The 13,303-nt window shown below is 35.9% G+C and overlaps 1 protein-coding gene across 1 annotated transcript in view; it reads right to left on the reverse strand.

Moving 5' to 3' along the window:
* Nucleotides 1-984: 984 nt before the first annotated feature.
* The window catches only part of LOC106082389 (GATA zinc finger domain-containing protein 14), a 74,251-nt gene continuing 61,932 nt past the window's right edge, over nt 985-13,303 (reverse strand). Inside the window, exons 3-5 of the mRNA XM_059369731.1 lie at nt 12,885-13,017; nt 7,394-7,509; nt 985-4,248 (exon numbers count right to left, since the gene is read on the reverse strand). Coding sequence (XP_059225714.1) covers nt 985-4,248; nt 7,394-7,509; nt 12,885-13,017 — 3,513 coding nt within the window. The remainder of the gene's footprint in view (nt 4,249-7,393; nt 7,510-12,884; nt 13,018-13,303) is intronic.

Consider the following 13,303-nt stretch of genomic DNA (forward strand, 5'->3'; position numbering starts at 1 on the left):
GACAAAGGATATTTGTAGGACCCTTCCCTTTAGGCAAAGAAAGTGTAGTTCTAATACTCTTCCCGTAGCGAGAAGAAAAGGTAGTTTAATTCCCTTTCATCAGGAAAGGAAAAAAAGAATCCATTGTTTTTATACCCTTCATTTTAAGAAAGGATAGTTTAAGAGCCCCTCCCTTTAAGAATGGGTAGTTTTAGTATCCTTTCTTCTAAGAAAATGTTGTTTTAGTACCCTTCCCTTTATTAAAGGCTGTTTTAGTACTTCTCTCTTTTTTTATTAAGGTGTAGATTTAGCACCCTTATCTTGGAGAAAGTGTTATTTTAGCACCCCTACTTTAAGAAAGGGTAGTTTTAATACACCTACCTTTAAAAAGAGAAGTTATATTGGATTGCCCAAAAAGTAATTGCGGATTTTTCATATAGTCGGCGTTGACAAATTTTTTCACAGCTTGTGACTCTGTAATTGCATTCTTTCTTCTGTCAGTTATCAGCTGTTAATTTTAGCTTGCTTTAGAAAAAAAGTCTAAAAAAACGTTTATTTGATTAAAGTTCATTCTAAGTTTTATTAAAAATGCATTTACTTTCTTAAAAAAAAAAATCCGCAATTACTTTTTGGGCAACCCAATATTACCCCTACTTGTAAAAAGGGTAGTTTTAGTACCCTTCTCTGCGATAAAGAGTAGTTTTAGTACCTTTCAATACCATTTCCTTCATTCATGGGTAGATTTAGAACCCTCTCTTGCGTCTGTAAACCGAATTTTTGTCATTTCTAAAACAATCCAAGGCGCTGAAAAATCCATGGTTCGGAAAATTGCATGTTTTTATTTATTGAACATAATCTCCTGTCTTTTTTTCTCGAATGTCTTTCGTTACACTCATTTTATGGAGAAAATTATTCTCGTCCAGTTTTAGCCTTTTTGTGTATACATACCTTTGTATTAGCCTTAATTATATGAACTCAATCTAGATTGAATTTCCAATACCCCTTTTACCCCAATATCGGTTCCCTCGTTTTGATCTTCCCAAAAAAATGAACTACAGATCTGTATTGTACTATAATTTTTTCATATTTATTTTCATTTTGTTTTAATTTTGCATAACCTTTATGTACGGCATTATCGACATCATTATCATCATCATCATCATCATCGACTTGGTAACTTTCATAAGCAGTATTCTTTATATCGATATTAACATCATCATTCTTGTGTAGTTGATCATAAATATAATGAACATTAATAAGATTAATATTATTATTATTTATAGTATTAGTGTTAGTAGTTGCAGTAGTTGTAGTAGTAGTTGTAGTGGTAGCATATTTATTATCGATAAATTGCTGCTGCTGCTGCTGCTGCTGCTGAAGCTGTCTATACATATTTTGGCCAATGGAATAGCCCGTTGCCAATGCAGGTGCAATCTCAGCTTGCTGATGATGATGGTGGTGGGGGTGGTGGTACTGGCTTCGGGCTAATGTCTTCATTGTGGCCTCATCAATGTCATTATTATCGTTGTCATTAACATTATTATTATTATTATTGTAAGCAATGTGAAGCGATTTAACGGAGGCATCATTATATAAACTGCTGTTACTAATTATTATAACATTATGGCTAATATTAACATTTGTCTCCTCTAATTTATGGCTGTTAAGCCTGTTGACATTTAGCTTTCTCATAAATATGCTGCTGCTAAAGCTTTTCGAGCTTTGTTGGTGGCGTTGCTTGGAGGCAACTACAGCTGCTGATACTGCTGCCGAAGATTTAAGACTACTTGGTGTACTGCTTTTTATATTGTTTGGCTTATCTCTTAGGACATTTTTCTTTAATAATTGTCGTATGCTTTTAGTTTGTTGTTGTTGTTGTTGCTGTTTTAGAATATTCATTTTAGAATTAGAGCTAGATTCGTCATCGTCATCATCATCATCATCATCATCTTCAACTTGTTTACTTATTCGATTATTATTTAGATAAATTAGCTTTAAGCGATTTACCAACAAATGCTGCTGTTGTTGAAAATTATTGTCTTCTCTTATGTGTTTACTATTATCATCTAAAAGTCTATTGGAATTATCGATATCAACAACCATCACCCAGCGGTTATTGTTATTGTTATCGTCATCGCTATGAATGACATCCATAGCATAGCTGCTCTCGCCATTGTCATTCGTCTCATTGCTGTTATCATTTGTTTGTTTATCGCCGCCGCCGCCGCTGCCGCCGCCTTCGTTGTATTTCTGCAGCAGAAGAAGAGTGCTCTCATCGTTGTGAGGAGAGGTCGCTTCTCTCGCATCGTTGTTGTCATTCGCATCACTTGGTGGATGTTCGGCTTTTGCTTTGAAAAAAGCCGTTAAGGATTTATTGCTGAGGTCGTCACCATCATCATCATCGTGGCTACTAAGACTAACACGACGATGCTGACGACTTTGCTGACTAGTAGTTGTGTTAAGAATTAGGCTAGTATCTCGTTTATGACGCCGCCTTGCTATATCGGCGCCATTGGAATGTGGGCGAAATTCTTTATGTGAAGCAGGTTTATAGGGAGCAAATGTGTGGGGAGTAGTTGTAGGAGTTTTTTTTAAATCAGTCATAACATTTAAATATTGTTGTTGTTTTTGTTGCTGCTGTTGATTATTATTGTTGTTGTAGCTGCTTTCAAGCGACGATATATTATCATTGAAGTTATTTGGCAAGGCAGGTATTGCATTAACATTACTATGGGCAGCATTTTGAACATGCTGCTCTCTCTCATACTCTCTGAGAGCACCAGCGTCATGAGCATACACCTCATGTCTTAAATTATTATGCCTATGACTATGACTATGATTATGGCTATGGCTATGGTGACTATTATGGCTATGGGTACAACTAGGACTATGGCTATTTTTTCGGCTGCGACTGCTTCGACTATGGCTGTTGCTGCAGCTGCTGTGGTTGTTACTGTTGCTATTATCCTTAGGGGTACTATTTGAGTATTTATGGTTTTTTGGCTGTACAATATGTTCAGGTGTTGTAGATGGCGCTGCAGCGCCCCTACTTGTAGACAACATCATCACTGGAAGTTGTTGTTGTTGTTGAGGGCTATTTGGCTTTTGATGGTAGCTATGCTCATGTTGGTAACTTCTGCGCTCCTCAGCAGGCCTATCATAAAAGTTTGATACTTTACTTTGACGCACTTGCATATCCACAGGCTTTTGTTTTTTCCCAGAGCCCGCCCCACTATCCTCTTCATCATCATCATCATCACCATCACCTTCCTCCTCTTCGGAGTTTTGATTCTTTCTTCGAGCTTTTTTCCGCCGGCTGGCAGCCAACATGGCCACAATATTTAGGGCCGAAGGTGCCAACGAAACTGTAGCCGCCAAAGAGGTGGCCGACACCGAGGCTGAGGCCGTGCTAGAGCTACTGCTGCTGGCATGTGGAGGAAGTGAGGATGAATTTGGGGCTGGCGTTGACTCGGAGGATATTAGATGTGGATTTTCATGTGACTCGATTTGCTTGCGTTTTCTTTGGTTGTGTAGACGCCTTTTTCTTACGTGCTCTTCTCTTTGAAATTTTCGTCTTCTGCTCTCTTCTTCCCCAGCCTTGTGCGTCGGCTGAGGTCGTATCAAGTTTTTTGGCTGCGGTAAAGAGGATGCTTCCGCTTGACGCTCTCCCAAAGACTGCGAAAATCTGTGATGATGTTGGTATTGGTGATGATTACGATGATGATGATGATGTTGTTGATTTCTATGCCTACGTGCTGCTCCGTGTTCCTGTTCCTCACTAGGCCAATTTTCCATTTCTGCAGCTCCAGCCAGATTTCGAAAGTGTTTACGTTTCTTGGCCACATAGTTTGAGGATGGCTCCTCCTCCTCCTCCACATCTTCCTGTTCATGCTTCCTCACTTTTCTCTTCTCTTCTCTTTCGTCTTCATTAATACTTGTGGCAAGCTCCTTATTTCTCACTCTATGATGGATGCGTGTACGATATATTTGTGATTCCTTCGCGGTGTTTGGTGGTGCTTGTGTTGTGGTGGTGCTGGTTGAGGAGGTGCTGCTGGTGGTAAACATAACGCGATCAAAATCCTCTGCATTGATTTTGACAAATTGAAAACAAGCTCGCTTCTTAATATTGGGTCGTTTCATGCGTCTGGGTCCCACGGGCTTAAAGTTGTGTGTAAAACCCACACGCCATGAACTATTATAGGCATTGGCATAAAGAAAATAGCCATGATCCATAGTTTCAATGAAATGACAATTGGGATTTAATTGTTTCTAAATGTAATGAAAACAAAGAGAGAGAGAGGGGGAGAAAGAGAGGAGAAAAGACATGGAATTAGATACATTTGGAAGTAATATATGAAAAAAAATGCTCTGCCGTCTATCTTCCATTCATATTTCCTGCAAATTTTCCTTAGTATCCTCCTCTTAAGGAATTGGTTGGTTTACTACACATTCTTTTGAATAGGGACAGTTTTAGTACACCTTACTCTTTACCTAAGGAAATTTTAGTACTGTTATCTCAGGGAAAGAGTGGTGTTAGTACTCCGCTTGGAAAGATAAGTTTCTGTTCTGTTTTCTTAGGGAAAGGGCAGCGTGAGTGTAGCTTCCTCAAGGAAAGGGTAGTTTTAGTACTGGTTCCGCAGGGCAAAGGTAGTTGTAGTACTGTTTCCGCGGGGAAAAGGTAGTTTTAGTACACTTTCCTTTGAGAAGTGGTTGATTTAGTAGATTTTACTGAGGAAAAGGGTAGTTTTAGTATTTTTTTTTTCTTCAGGGCAAGTGTAGTTGTAGCACTGTTTCCTCAGGAAAAGGGAGGTTTAATTAAGGTTCCCCAAGGGAAAGAATAGTTTTAGTACTATTCCCTCTTGGTAAAGGTAGATTTAGCACATCTTCTTTGAGAAAGTGTAGCTCTAGTGCCCTTTCCTTTGGGAAATGATAGTTTCAGTGCCAATTTTTAATAGTCTATCTTCCTTCTCTTAGAGGAAAGGACAGTTTTAGTATCCCCTCTTTTCAGGAAGAGATAGTTTTAGTACATTTTCATTTAAGATTTAGGAAAGAACACTCTCTCATTAAAATAGGGTAGTTTTGGCACCCTTTTCAAAAAAAAAGGGTAGTCCTAGTACCCTTTCGTTTAGTAAAGGGTAGTTTTTGCACCCTTTTCTTAAAAATGGGTAATTTCAGTCCCTTTCTTTAAAGAAGTAGGATAGTTTTAGTACTCTTTCTTTTAAGAAAGGGTAGTTTTAGTGGATTTTTTAGTTTAAGTACTCCTTTTTTTAGAAAGGGTAGTTTTAGTACCCTTTATTTTAAGACAAGGTAGTTTTAGTACCCTTTCTTTTATGAAAGGGTAGTTTTAGTACCCTTTCTTTTATGAAAGGGTAGTTTAAGCACCTTTTCCTTTAAGAAGGGGTAGTTTTAGTACACTTTCTTTTAAGAAAGTGTAGTTTTATTTCCCTTTGTATGAAAAGGGTAGTTTTAGTACCCTTTCTTTTAAGAAAGCCCAGTTTTAGTACCCTTTCTTTTAAGAAAGCCCAGTTTTAGTACCTTTTCTTTTAAGAAAGGGTTGTTTTAGTACCCTTTCTTTTAAGAAAAGGTGGTTTTAGTACCCTTTCTTTAAGGAAAGGGTAGTTTTAATACCCTTTCTTTTGAGAAAGGGTAGTTTTAGTACCTTTTCTTTTAAGAAAAGGTGGTTTTAGTACCCTTTCTTTTAAGAAAATGTAGTTTTAGTACCCTTACTGTTAATAAACAGTGGTTTTAGTACCCTTTCTTTAAGGAAAGGGTAGTTTTAATACCCTTTCTTTTGAGAAAGGGTAGTTTTAGTACCTTTTCTTTGAAGAAAGGGTAGTTTTAGTACCCTTTCTTTTAAGAAAGGGTAATTTTAGTAACCTTTCTTTTAAGTAAAGTTAGTTTTAGTACCATTTCTGTTAAGAAAGGGTTGGTTTAGCAGGTTTTTAATTTTAGTACCCTTTCTAAGAAAGGTTAGTTTTAGTACCTTTTCTGATGAGAAAGCGTAGTTTTAGTACCTTTTCTTTTAAGGAAGGATAGTTTTAGCACCCTGCTACTTATGCTGTTGCATGGCTTCGAAGCATGGGTACTAGCGAAAGGATATAAGGTAGTACTTGGAGTGTTTGAGAGAAAATTCCTCCGAAAAATATATGGACCAATTTGCCTTAGTGGAGCATATAGACGTCGTATGAATCACAAGCTGTATGAAGATGATAGCAAATAGTCAAACGTATCAAAATACAACGGTTGCGTTGGCTACGTCATGTTGTTAGAATGGATAAAAAAAAACTCTAGCAAGGAAGTCTTTTAAAGGAGAACGTGGTAGTACACGCAAACTAGAACAACCAAGAGCCCGATGGAAAGGTCAAGTGGTGAGAGACACCACGAAACTTGGGATCAGAGATTTTAGAAGGAGCGCAGAAGATCGAGGAGCTTGAAATGCTTTTCTATGTTCGGCTAATGGGACAAATGATCTGTTATGACAGACAATTTAAGTAGTTAAGTACGTTTTAGTACACTTTCATTAAAGAAAGGGTAGATTTAGGGTTGATTTGGTACCCTTTCTTTTAAGAAAGAGTTGGTTTAGTACCCTTTCCTTTGAAATGTGGTAGATTTTGTAACCTTTTCTTTGGAATGTGGTAATTTTGTTACCCTTTCCTTGAAGAGGTGGTATTTTTGGTAGCCTTTCCTTTGAGATGTGGTATTTTTAGTACCCTTTCCTTTGAGATGTGGTATTTTTCGTACCCTTTCCTTTAGGATGTGGTAATTTTAGTACCCTTTCCTTGAAGAGTTGATATTTTTGGTAGCCTTTCCTTTGAGATGTGTTATTTTTAGTACCCTTTCCTTTGAGATGTGGTATTTTTCGTACCCTTTCCTTTAGGATGTGGTAATTTTAGTACCCTTTCCTTGAAGAGTTGATATTTTTGGTAGCCTTTCCTTTGAGATGTGTTATTTTTAGTACCCTTTCCTTTGAGATGTGATATTTTTGGTACCCTTTCCTTTGAGATGCGATATTTTTGGTACCCTTTCCTTTAAGATGTGGTATTTTTTGTACCCTTTCCATTAGGATGTGGTATTTTTTGTACCCTTTCCTTTGGGAAGTGTTACTTTTTGTACCCTTTCCTTGAAGAGTTGATATTTTTGGTAACCATTTCCTTTGAGATGTGGTATTTTTCGTACCTTTTCCTTTAGGATGTGGTAATTTTAGTACCCTTTCCTTTGAGATGTGGTATTTTTTGGTACCCTTTTCTTTAGGATGTGGTATTTTTTGTACCCTTTCCTTTAAGAGAAGTTCTGCTCCAATTTCCTTTGGAAGAGGTTACTTTTAGTAATATTTTCTTCAAGAAATATGAATTTCGGAAGACTTTGCAGTTATAGGCTCTATTTTTTTTTTATCCAGATTGTTGCTTTTACTTACCTTTCCCATTAATTTTTCTTTGTGAAAGCACAAATAGAGGTCGACCTCTTTTACATACAGAGCGATTTTGAAAGTGTCGCTATCGCTATCGACAACACTTTCCATGGTGAAGGATTCTGCAAACAAACAACAAAAAAAAGAAAAAACCCCCAATGAGTTGTAAAATCGATAAATTCCTCAAAAGTCAAGGCATATGAAGTTATTCACCACAATATGTGGTTAATAACTTCATGTGTATATATGAGTGTATGTGTGTGTGTATATATGAGTTAAGTGTGTAGTGTGATATAAATGTGTGTGCTTTCTGCTTTGCTTTGTCTTTTGTAGCATTTTTATAAACACACGACACTAAATTAAAGCGTGATAAACAATAATTGGCGTGCACGCATCTGGTATTTGGTATGAGTGCAGGGTGGCTGGCCAATTAAGTCCATTGTCTGAAGTGGAGTCATACTGCAAAAAAAAACAGATGGTGCTGCTGCTTCGTCTTCCTTAGCTTTACAATTGCAAATGAAAACACATGTACAAGTGGTAACGTCGACACTCATTATAAACTCTCAAACTATGTTTGTTAATCGATAATGTTTTAATGAATTTAGATATAGGTCTAGCAACGAGGGTGGCAAGGGAAGTGTTGAAAAAAAAGTTTGATCATTGTTTATCTTTGGGAAAATCACTTTTAATAGAACTTTCATTATTAGAATTTTAGTTAAACTTCAACGGGGGACTTAAAGTTATCGATTACATGAGAAGCACGATGAGTTTGTCTTTTTTATATGATCAAGGGTCTAAACTAAATGTCTGCTGTTTCGTCTATTATTAGGTCTTCAGGTGACTGTACATTTACTGTGCTCGTGATAGTCACACCACATGCATTCAGACAGCGCGCGCCACTATATCTCTATGGCTTTTGCCATCATCATTTAAGTGATTTAGGGGGCGATTAACTTTTGTAGCCCCCACATGTATTATGAAATTCTTGTAATTGATGACTTATTGTTGTTATTTTTGAAATTGAAAATTATTCGTGGTATATTTGGAAGGAGCTTAGTGCAATTTATATATAGCAAATGACATTCCAAAAATATACATAATGTGAATAAATCCCCTCAAGAAAGGATTTGGGGTTTTATCAAAACATTGGTGTTTTCGAACACAGCGGTTTCCAAGGAAAGTTCAGCAGCAGCGACACCACACATGTGCGCCATACCAAAATACAATGGCGCTGGAATTTTATCAAACAAAAACAATTTTAATGGGTTCTTTATCGTGAAAAAGAGTTAAAATCCATTATCGTTGTTATTTTTCATTCATATTTTGCTTTTATTGTTGGTCTAGCCAGATCTGCAATCCAATGGCCGGAGGCCCCCCTCCCACACCATTAGGGGTTGAAGGGAGAAACTGTTTTTATTTTTTTTCCATTGTTGATATTTTGATTATTTTTTTTTTTTTTTTTTATTTTATAAATATTTACAAAATTTATGAATACTTAGCTATCAATATTTATGGCCATAATTGGCGTAGAGTTAGAATAAAACGCAATTCAGACCATTCGCCACCCTGCCCCATGCAAAATCAAAGAATTTTTGATTGATTTAACAGAAAGGGATTCCAGCAATAAAACTAAAGAAAACTCAAAGGCTATGTCACTTTAAGCTAACAATATATGTAGGCCTTTTTTTATCTATGCACGAATTTTTTAAAGATTTTCTTCTACTCTCTTACTCCCTCCCCCTTGGGCAAGAGAAAAGGCCATTTATAATTTTTTGGACACAAATAGTCCGCACATTAGATAGAAAAATTAATCTAAAATTGATTAATTGCTGGTAAAAAGTGCCGATTGTTATAAATTTTCAATAGCAAATCACTGTGGAATGTCAAAGTCTTCATTATTCTGTTGGAAAATAAATCTTATAGAGGCTAGATAAAGACCATAACATAATTATGCTACTTAAGGGTCTTAAGAAAATGAGTTGAAGGCTTATTTCAAATTTTTGAACTTTGTATTCTCACCACATATCAATAAGAACACGCATGGTAATTATTGTATCAGTGGCAAACAGGGTAACCCTAGAGTCTGTAGACTTGTGAATACAGATAAATGAGAATAATCTAAGAATATGCCGCAAGCAGAATTCTGCTCTCAACGGCATGTTGTTTACGTCGTTTGCATTTTCTAAATATGCATGATTTCTTTTCCCTTGAAGGAAACTATGGCGTAATGCACGTATTTAACGTTTCGGGAGTCTTTCTTTCCTTTATTTCTTTTTTTTTTTACTGTAAATTTGATTTTTTAAATTTTTTCGGCAGAGGTAGCAGCACCCATAAGCTTCACATTTGCTGTAAAATTTTGAGAGCACAAAAATTTATGTTTTTTCAATCCTCTTTGGTAGCTTTTCACGATGCCGAGAAGATCAGCTGACAATAATAAAGGAGAGAGGTGAAAAGAGGTGAGTTTCTTATTCAAGTCTATTCTATTGAGTAAACATTAAAAAACCTAAAAAAGATTTATCGCTCGGCAAAATAAGGCAATCTTGAGGCAGAGAGAGAGAGAGAGAGGGAGAGAGAGGTGAAAAGAGGTAAGTTTCATATACATGTCTATTCTATGGAGTAAGCATTGAAAAACCTAAAAGAAGGCAATCTAGCGGCAGAGGTTGTGCAGAGGATATGTAGTTGTCAAAGGAAGGTGAGTATTGGATTGAAGCTCTTCATATTGAAGGAGCATTGAGAAAAACTGAAAGAGATACAACAAGCTGCTGGGACGGCGAATCTAGTGAATCTATAGACATAGTGTTTGAAAGACCTGAATGAGAATTAATATATGAAAACTTCGAGAAATCAGTTTATATAGCAGCTGTATAAAGTTATAGACTCATTTGGATCATAATTGATAACCCTATTTGTAAATATATGTAAAATTTTTTAAAGAAAAATAAACATTTATTATGCGCTGGCAGTTTAAAAGAAGAGAGGAGAAACTTCTATTGGCAAAAGTGAGTACAAACAGAAGGTGAATTTCTGACTCAAGTTCACCATATTCAATGGGCATTGAAAAACCTAAAAGAGAATTATCGGGCTGCTGAAGAGGGTATTGTAAAGTGTTCAGAGAACATGTAGTGATCTAAGGAAGGTGAGAGTTGAACAGTATGCACTTAACAAGGTAACGCCAAGTGATCAGGCGACATACAAATTAAAAGTTTCGGGAGATCAGTAAATATGTGGTAGCTACATAAGATTATGGACCGATATGGTCCATATACTTTGCAACAATATTGGAAATTAGAGCAAAAAAAAACACATGAAATGTTCTTCTTAGACAAAATTTAACATGAAAATTAGCCCCCTGATTGCTTAAAAGGCCACCGTGACGTAGAGATTATCATCTCTATGTCTATGACGCTACATGGCAGGGTTCGAAATCAGGTAATCGGCAGATTTTACAATCTTAATGATGTTCATGGGGCCTATCCACTACATGTTTTCACAGTGACCTAACCTTCTATTAGTGAATCCTGGATTAAGGTTATGTAAAGCGATCAGACGTCATACAATTTTTGAATTTTCTATAGTGTTCGGCATTGCGGATGTCAACTTAGCTTTGATCTCTTTTAACATTCATTCCTTGTTTACCTTTTGTCCTGTGACATGTTAAATCCCCAACCACATTTTGACATCCCCAATGTTCGTGGGACCTTTCCACTTTTTGTTTTCGACAAGTGACTAAACCTTTTATTATTCAGCCACGTCTAGACGGGAAAATGTCAGAGATACGTAATTTGGGTTATCATAAGATGGTTCACCGAAGCTTTCAAATGTTTTTGATGACAGCCGAGACTGCCATAGACAAGGTCTTCTTTCCAAACCTCTATGAGATAATAAATGGAATTTTTTCCCCTTTTTAAAAGAATTCCCCCAAACTGACCTTACTATATTCCCTCTCCCAACACACCACCTCTTCCTACTTCTCCTACAAGAGAATTCCTACTTTTTTTATCTCTCTCTGTATGTCACTTTTATATATAAGCCCAAAAAATATGACAACCCATTGTATATTAAATCACAAAAATTAAGACAATTTATCTATTATAAGTTCTAAACTGTTTTTTAAAGAATTTTGGGTTTTTACGTTACTTACGCAGAAAAACGAGACCATAAATTCTGTCAAATTTAAAATACCAAATTGTCAGCGACTTATCATTGACGTGACAAAATGGAATACTTTTTTAAATATTTTCTACAAGTATATAAAATTCCCTCAAAAAAAAAAAATGACGCTTATAACATGATGTCAAACTTTCATTCGTTCTTTCTTTTATTTTACGTCACGATGAAGGTCGGTGAGCATATATAACCAATGTGAGTGAGAGAGAGAGAGAGAGAGTGAACTCTACAAAAAGAGAAGTACAAGAAATACTTTCATTAATTACCTTATACATGATAAATAAAATAGCCAACAATAATCGAAATGATGCCAAAAATAGCCATTTTATTGACCATTATCATGTTGAAACTGAAGTACAGAAACAAGACACTCCTGTGGGGCGATAACTGAAGTATTTCGTGTTTGCCACAAGCCACAATACAAGACAAGAGGCCAAGATTAGAGAAGAAGTATTGAGGTTTTTAGTGGTTTTTAGTAGGAAAATTTATAAGAGTATTCTCGTGTTATTTTAATTTATTGTTGCAATCAATCAATACTTAATGAATTCATTGCCCTTTGTTTGGTATTGTACAATAGAATGGTGTAATATTTAAGATTTCTAGTAATAATTGCAGAATTGAAGTGCCACCATAACACTGTGTAAAGGCCCTTTAATGGCTGTGTCTTTGAAAATATACCACTTATTGATGTAGGTCTTAAGCCATAGTGAATAGTTCATCAATCTTGTGTATAATTTGTTTATCCTTTGCAAACAGCATTGCTGCAGGTAACTTCGAATTTTCTATAAAATATTGCCGCAAAGACTTTCTTTACACTTTGAGTGTTAACACTAGGTGTTTAGACCCCTTAACAACATAACGTGTTAAACCCCTTTGACTATTTGTACAGGATCCGTTATAGCTATTGCACACTCAAGGTGTGAGCAAAGAGTTCTACCATATGTTTACAGAGCAACAACAGAGCATAGCCATTCAAAGAAATGCGTGAGAGAGCTCTCACAAGTGTTTGAAGTGAAGAGTTGGGTTATAGCATTACAACACCAACTCTTCATGCTTAACAGTTATGAGAGATCCTCAAGCACTTGTAGTATAGCTATGTTAAATCACTCACACACCTAAACCAAATACCCCTACGTTTCTTAACTGCTATTTGTTTGCTCATTGTTTATATTTTGGTTTACTTCATTCAATGCCTATACATTTATTATTATATTAGTTTATGAGATGTAAGATGTTAGTAATGTGTGCGTGTGTGTCTGTGTATGTGTTTATTTTAAACTTGTATTCTTTTGTTTTGTATTATATTAAGAGGTGGGGTAATAATACTTACGTGCTAATGATATATCTGATGCTGTCACTTTGCCGCTGGCATTTACATGCAATGCCCTCTCGTGATTTTTTAACATTATCACATAATCGTTTGTTTTCTTTGAACATGTTGTTGTTGCAAAAGCAAACATTACCTATAACAATAACCCAAAAAAAAAGAAAACAAAATGGGTGGGAAGAGAAGAAAAAAAAAGAGAGAAAAACCACAATTAATTTAAAATCAATAAATATTCAAGTCATAATATATATTTTTATTATAACAATAATTAAACGCAATTGTTTATAATATCATAAATGCTTGTAATGACTTGGTGGCCTGCTGTCCAAACATTAACGCCCAAAATATGGTTTCAATTCAATTGCTGTTTTTTTGTTTGTTTTTGTTGTTGTTGCTATGCCTGCCCCAATGCTTGTCAGCAA

This window comes from Stomoxys calcitrans, chromosome 5 (assembly GCF_963082655.1).
Source record: "Stomoxys calcitrans chromosome 5, idStoCalc2.1, whole genome shotgun sequence".
Taxonomy (NCBI): Eukaryota; Metazoa; Arthropoda; class Insecta; order Diptera; family Muscidae; genus Stomoxys; species Stomoxys calcitrans.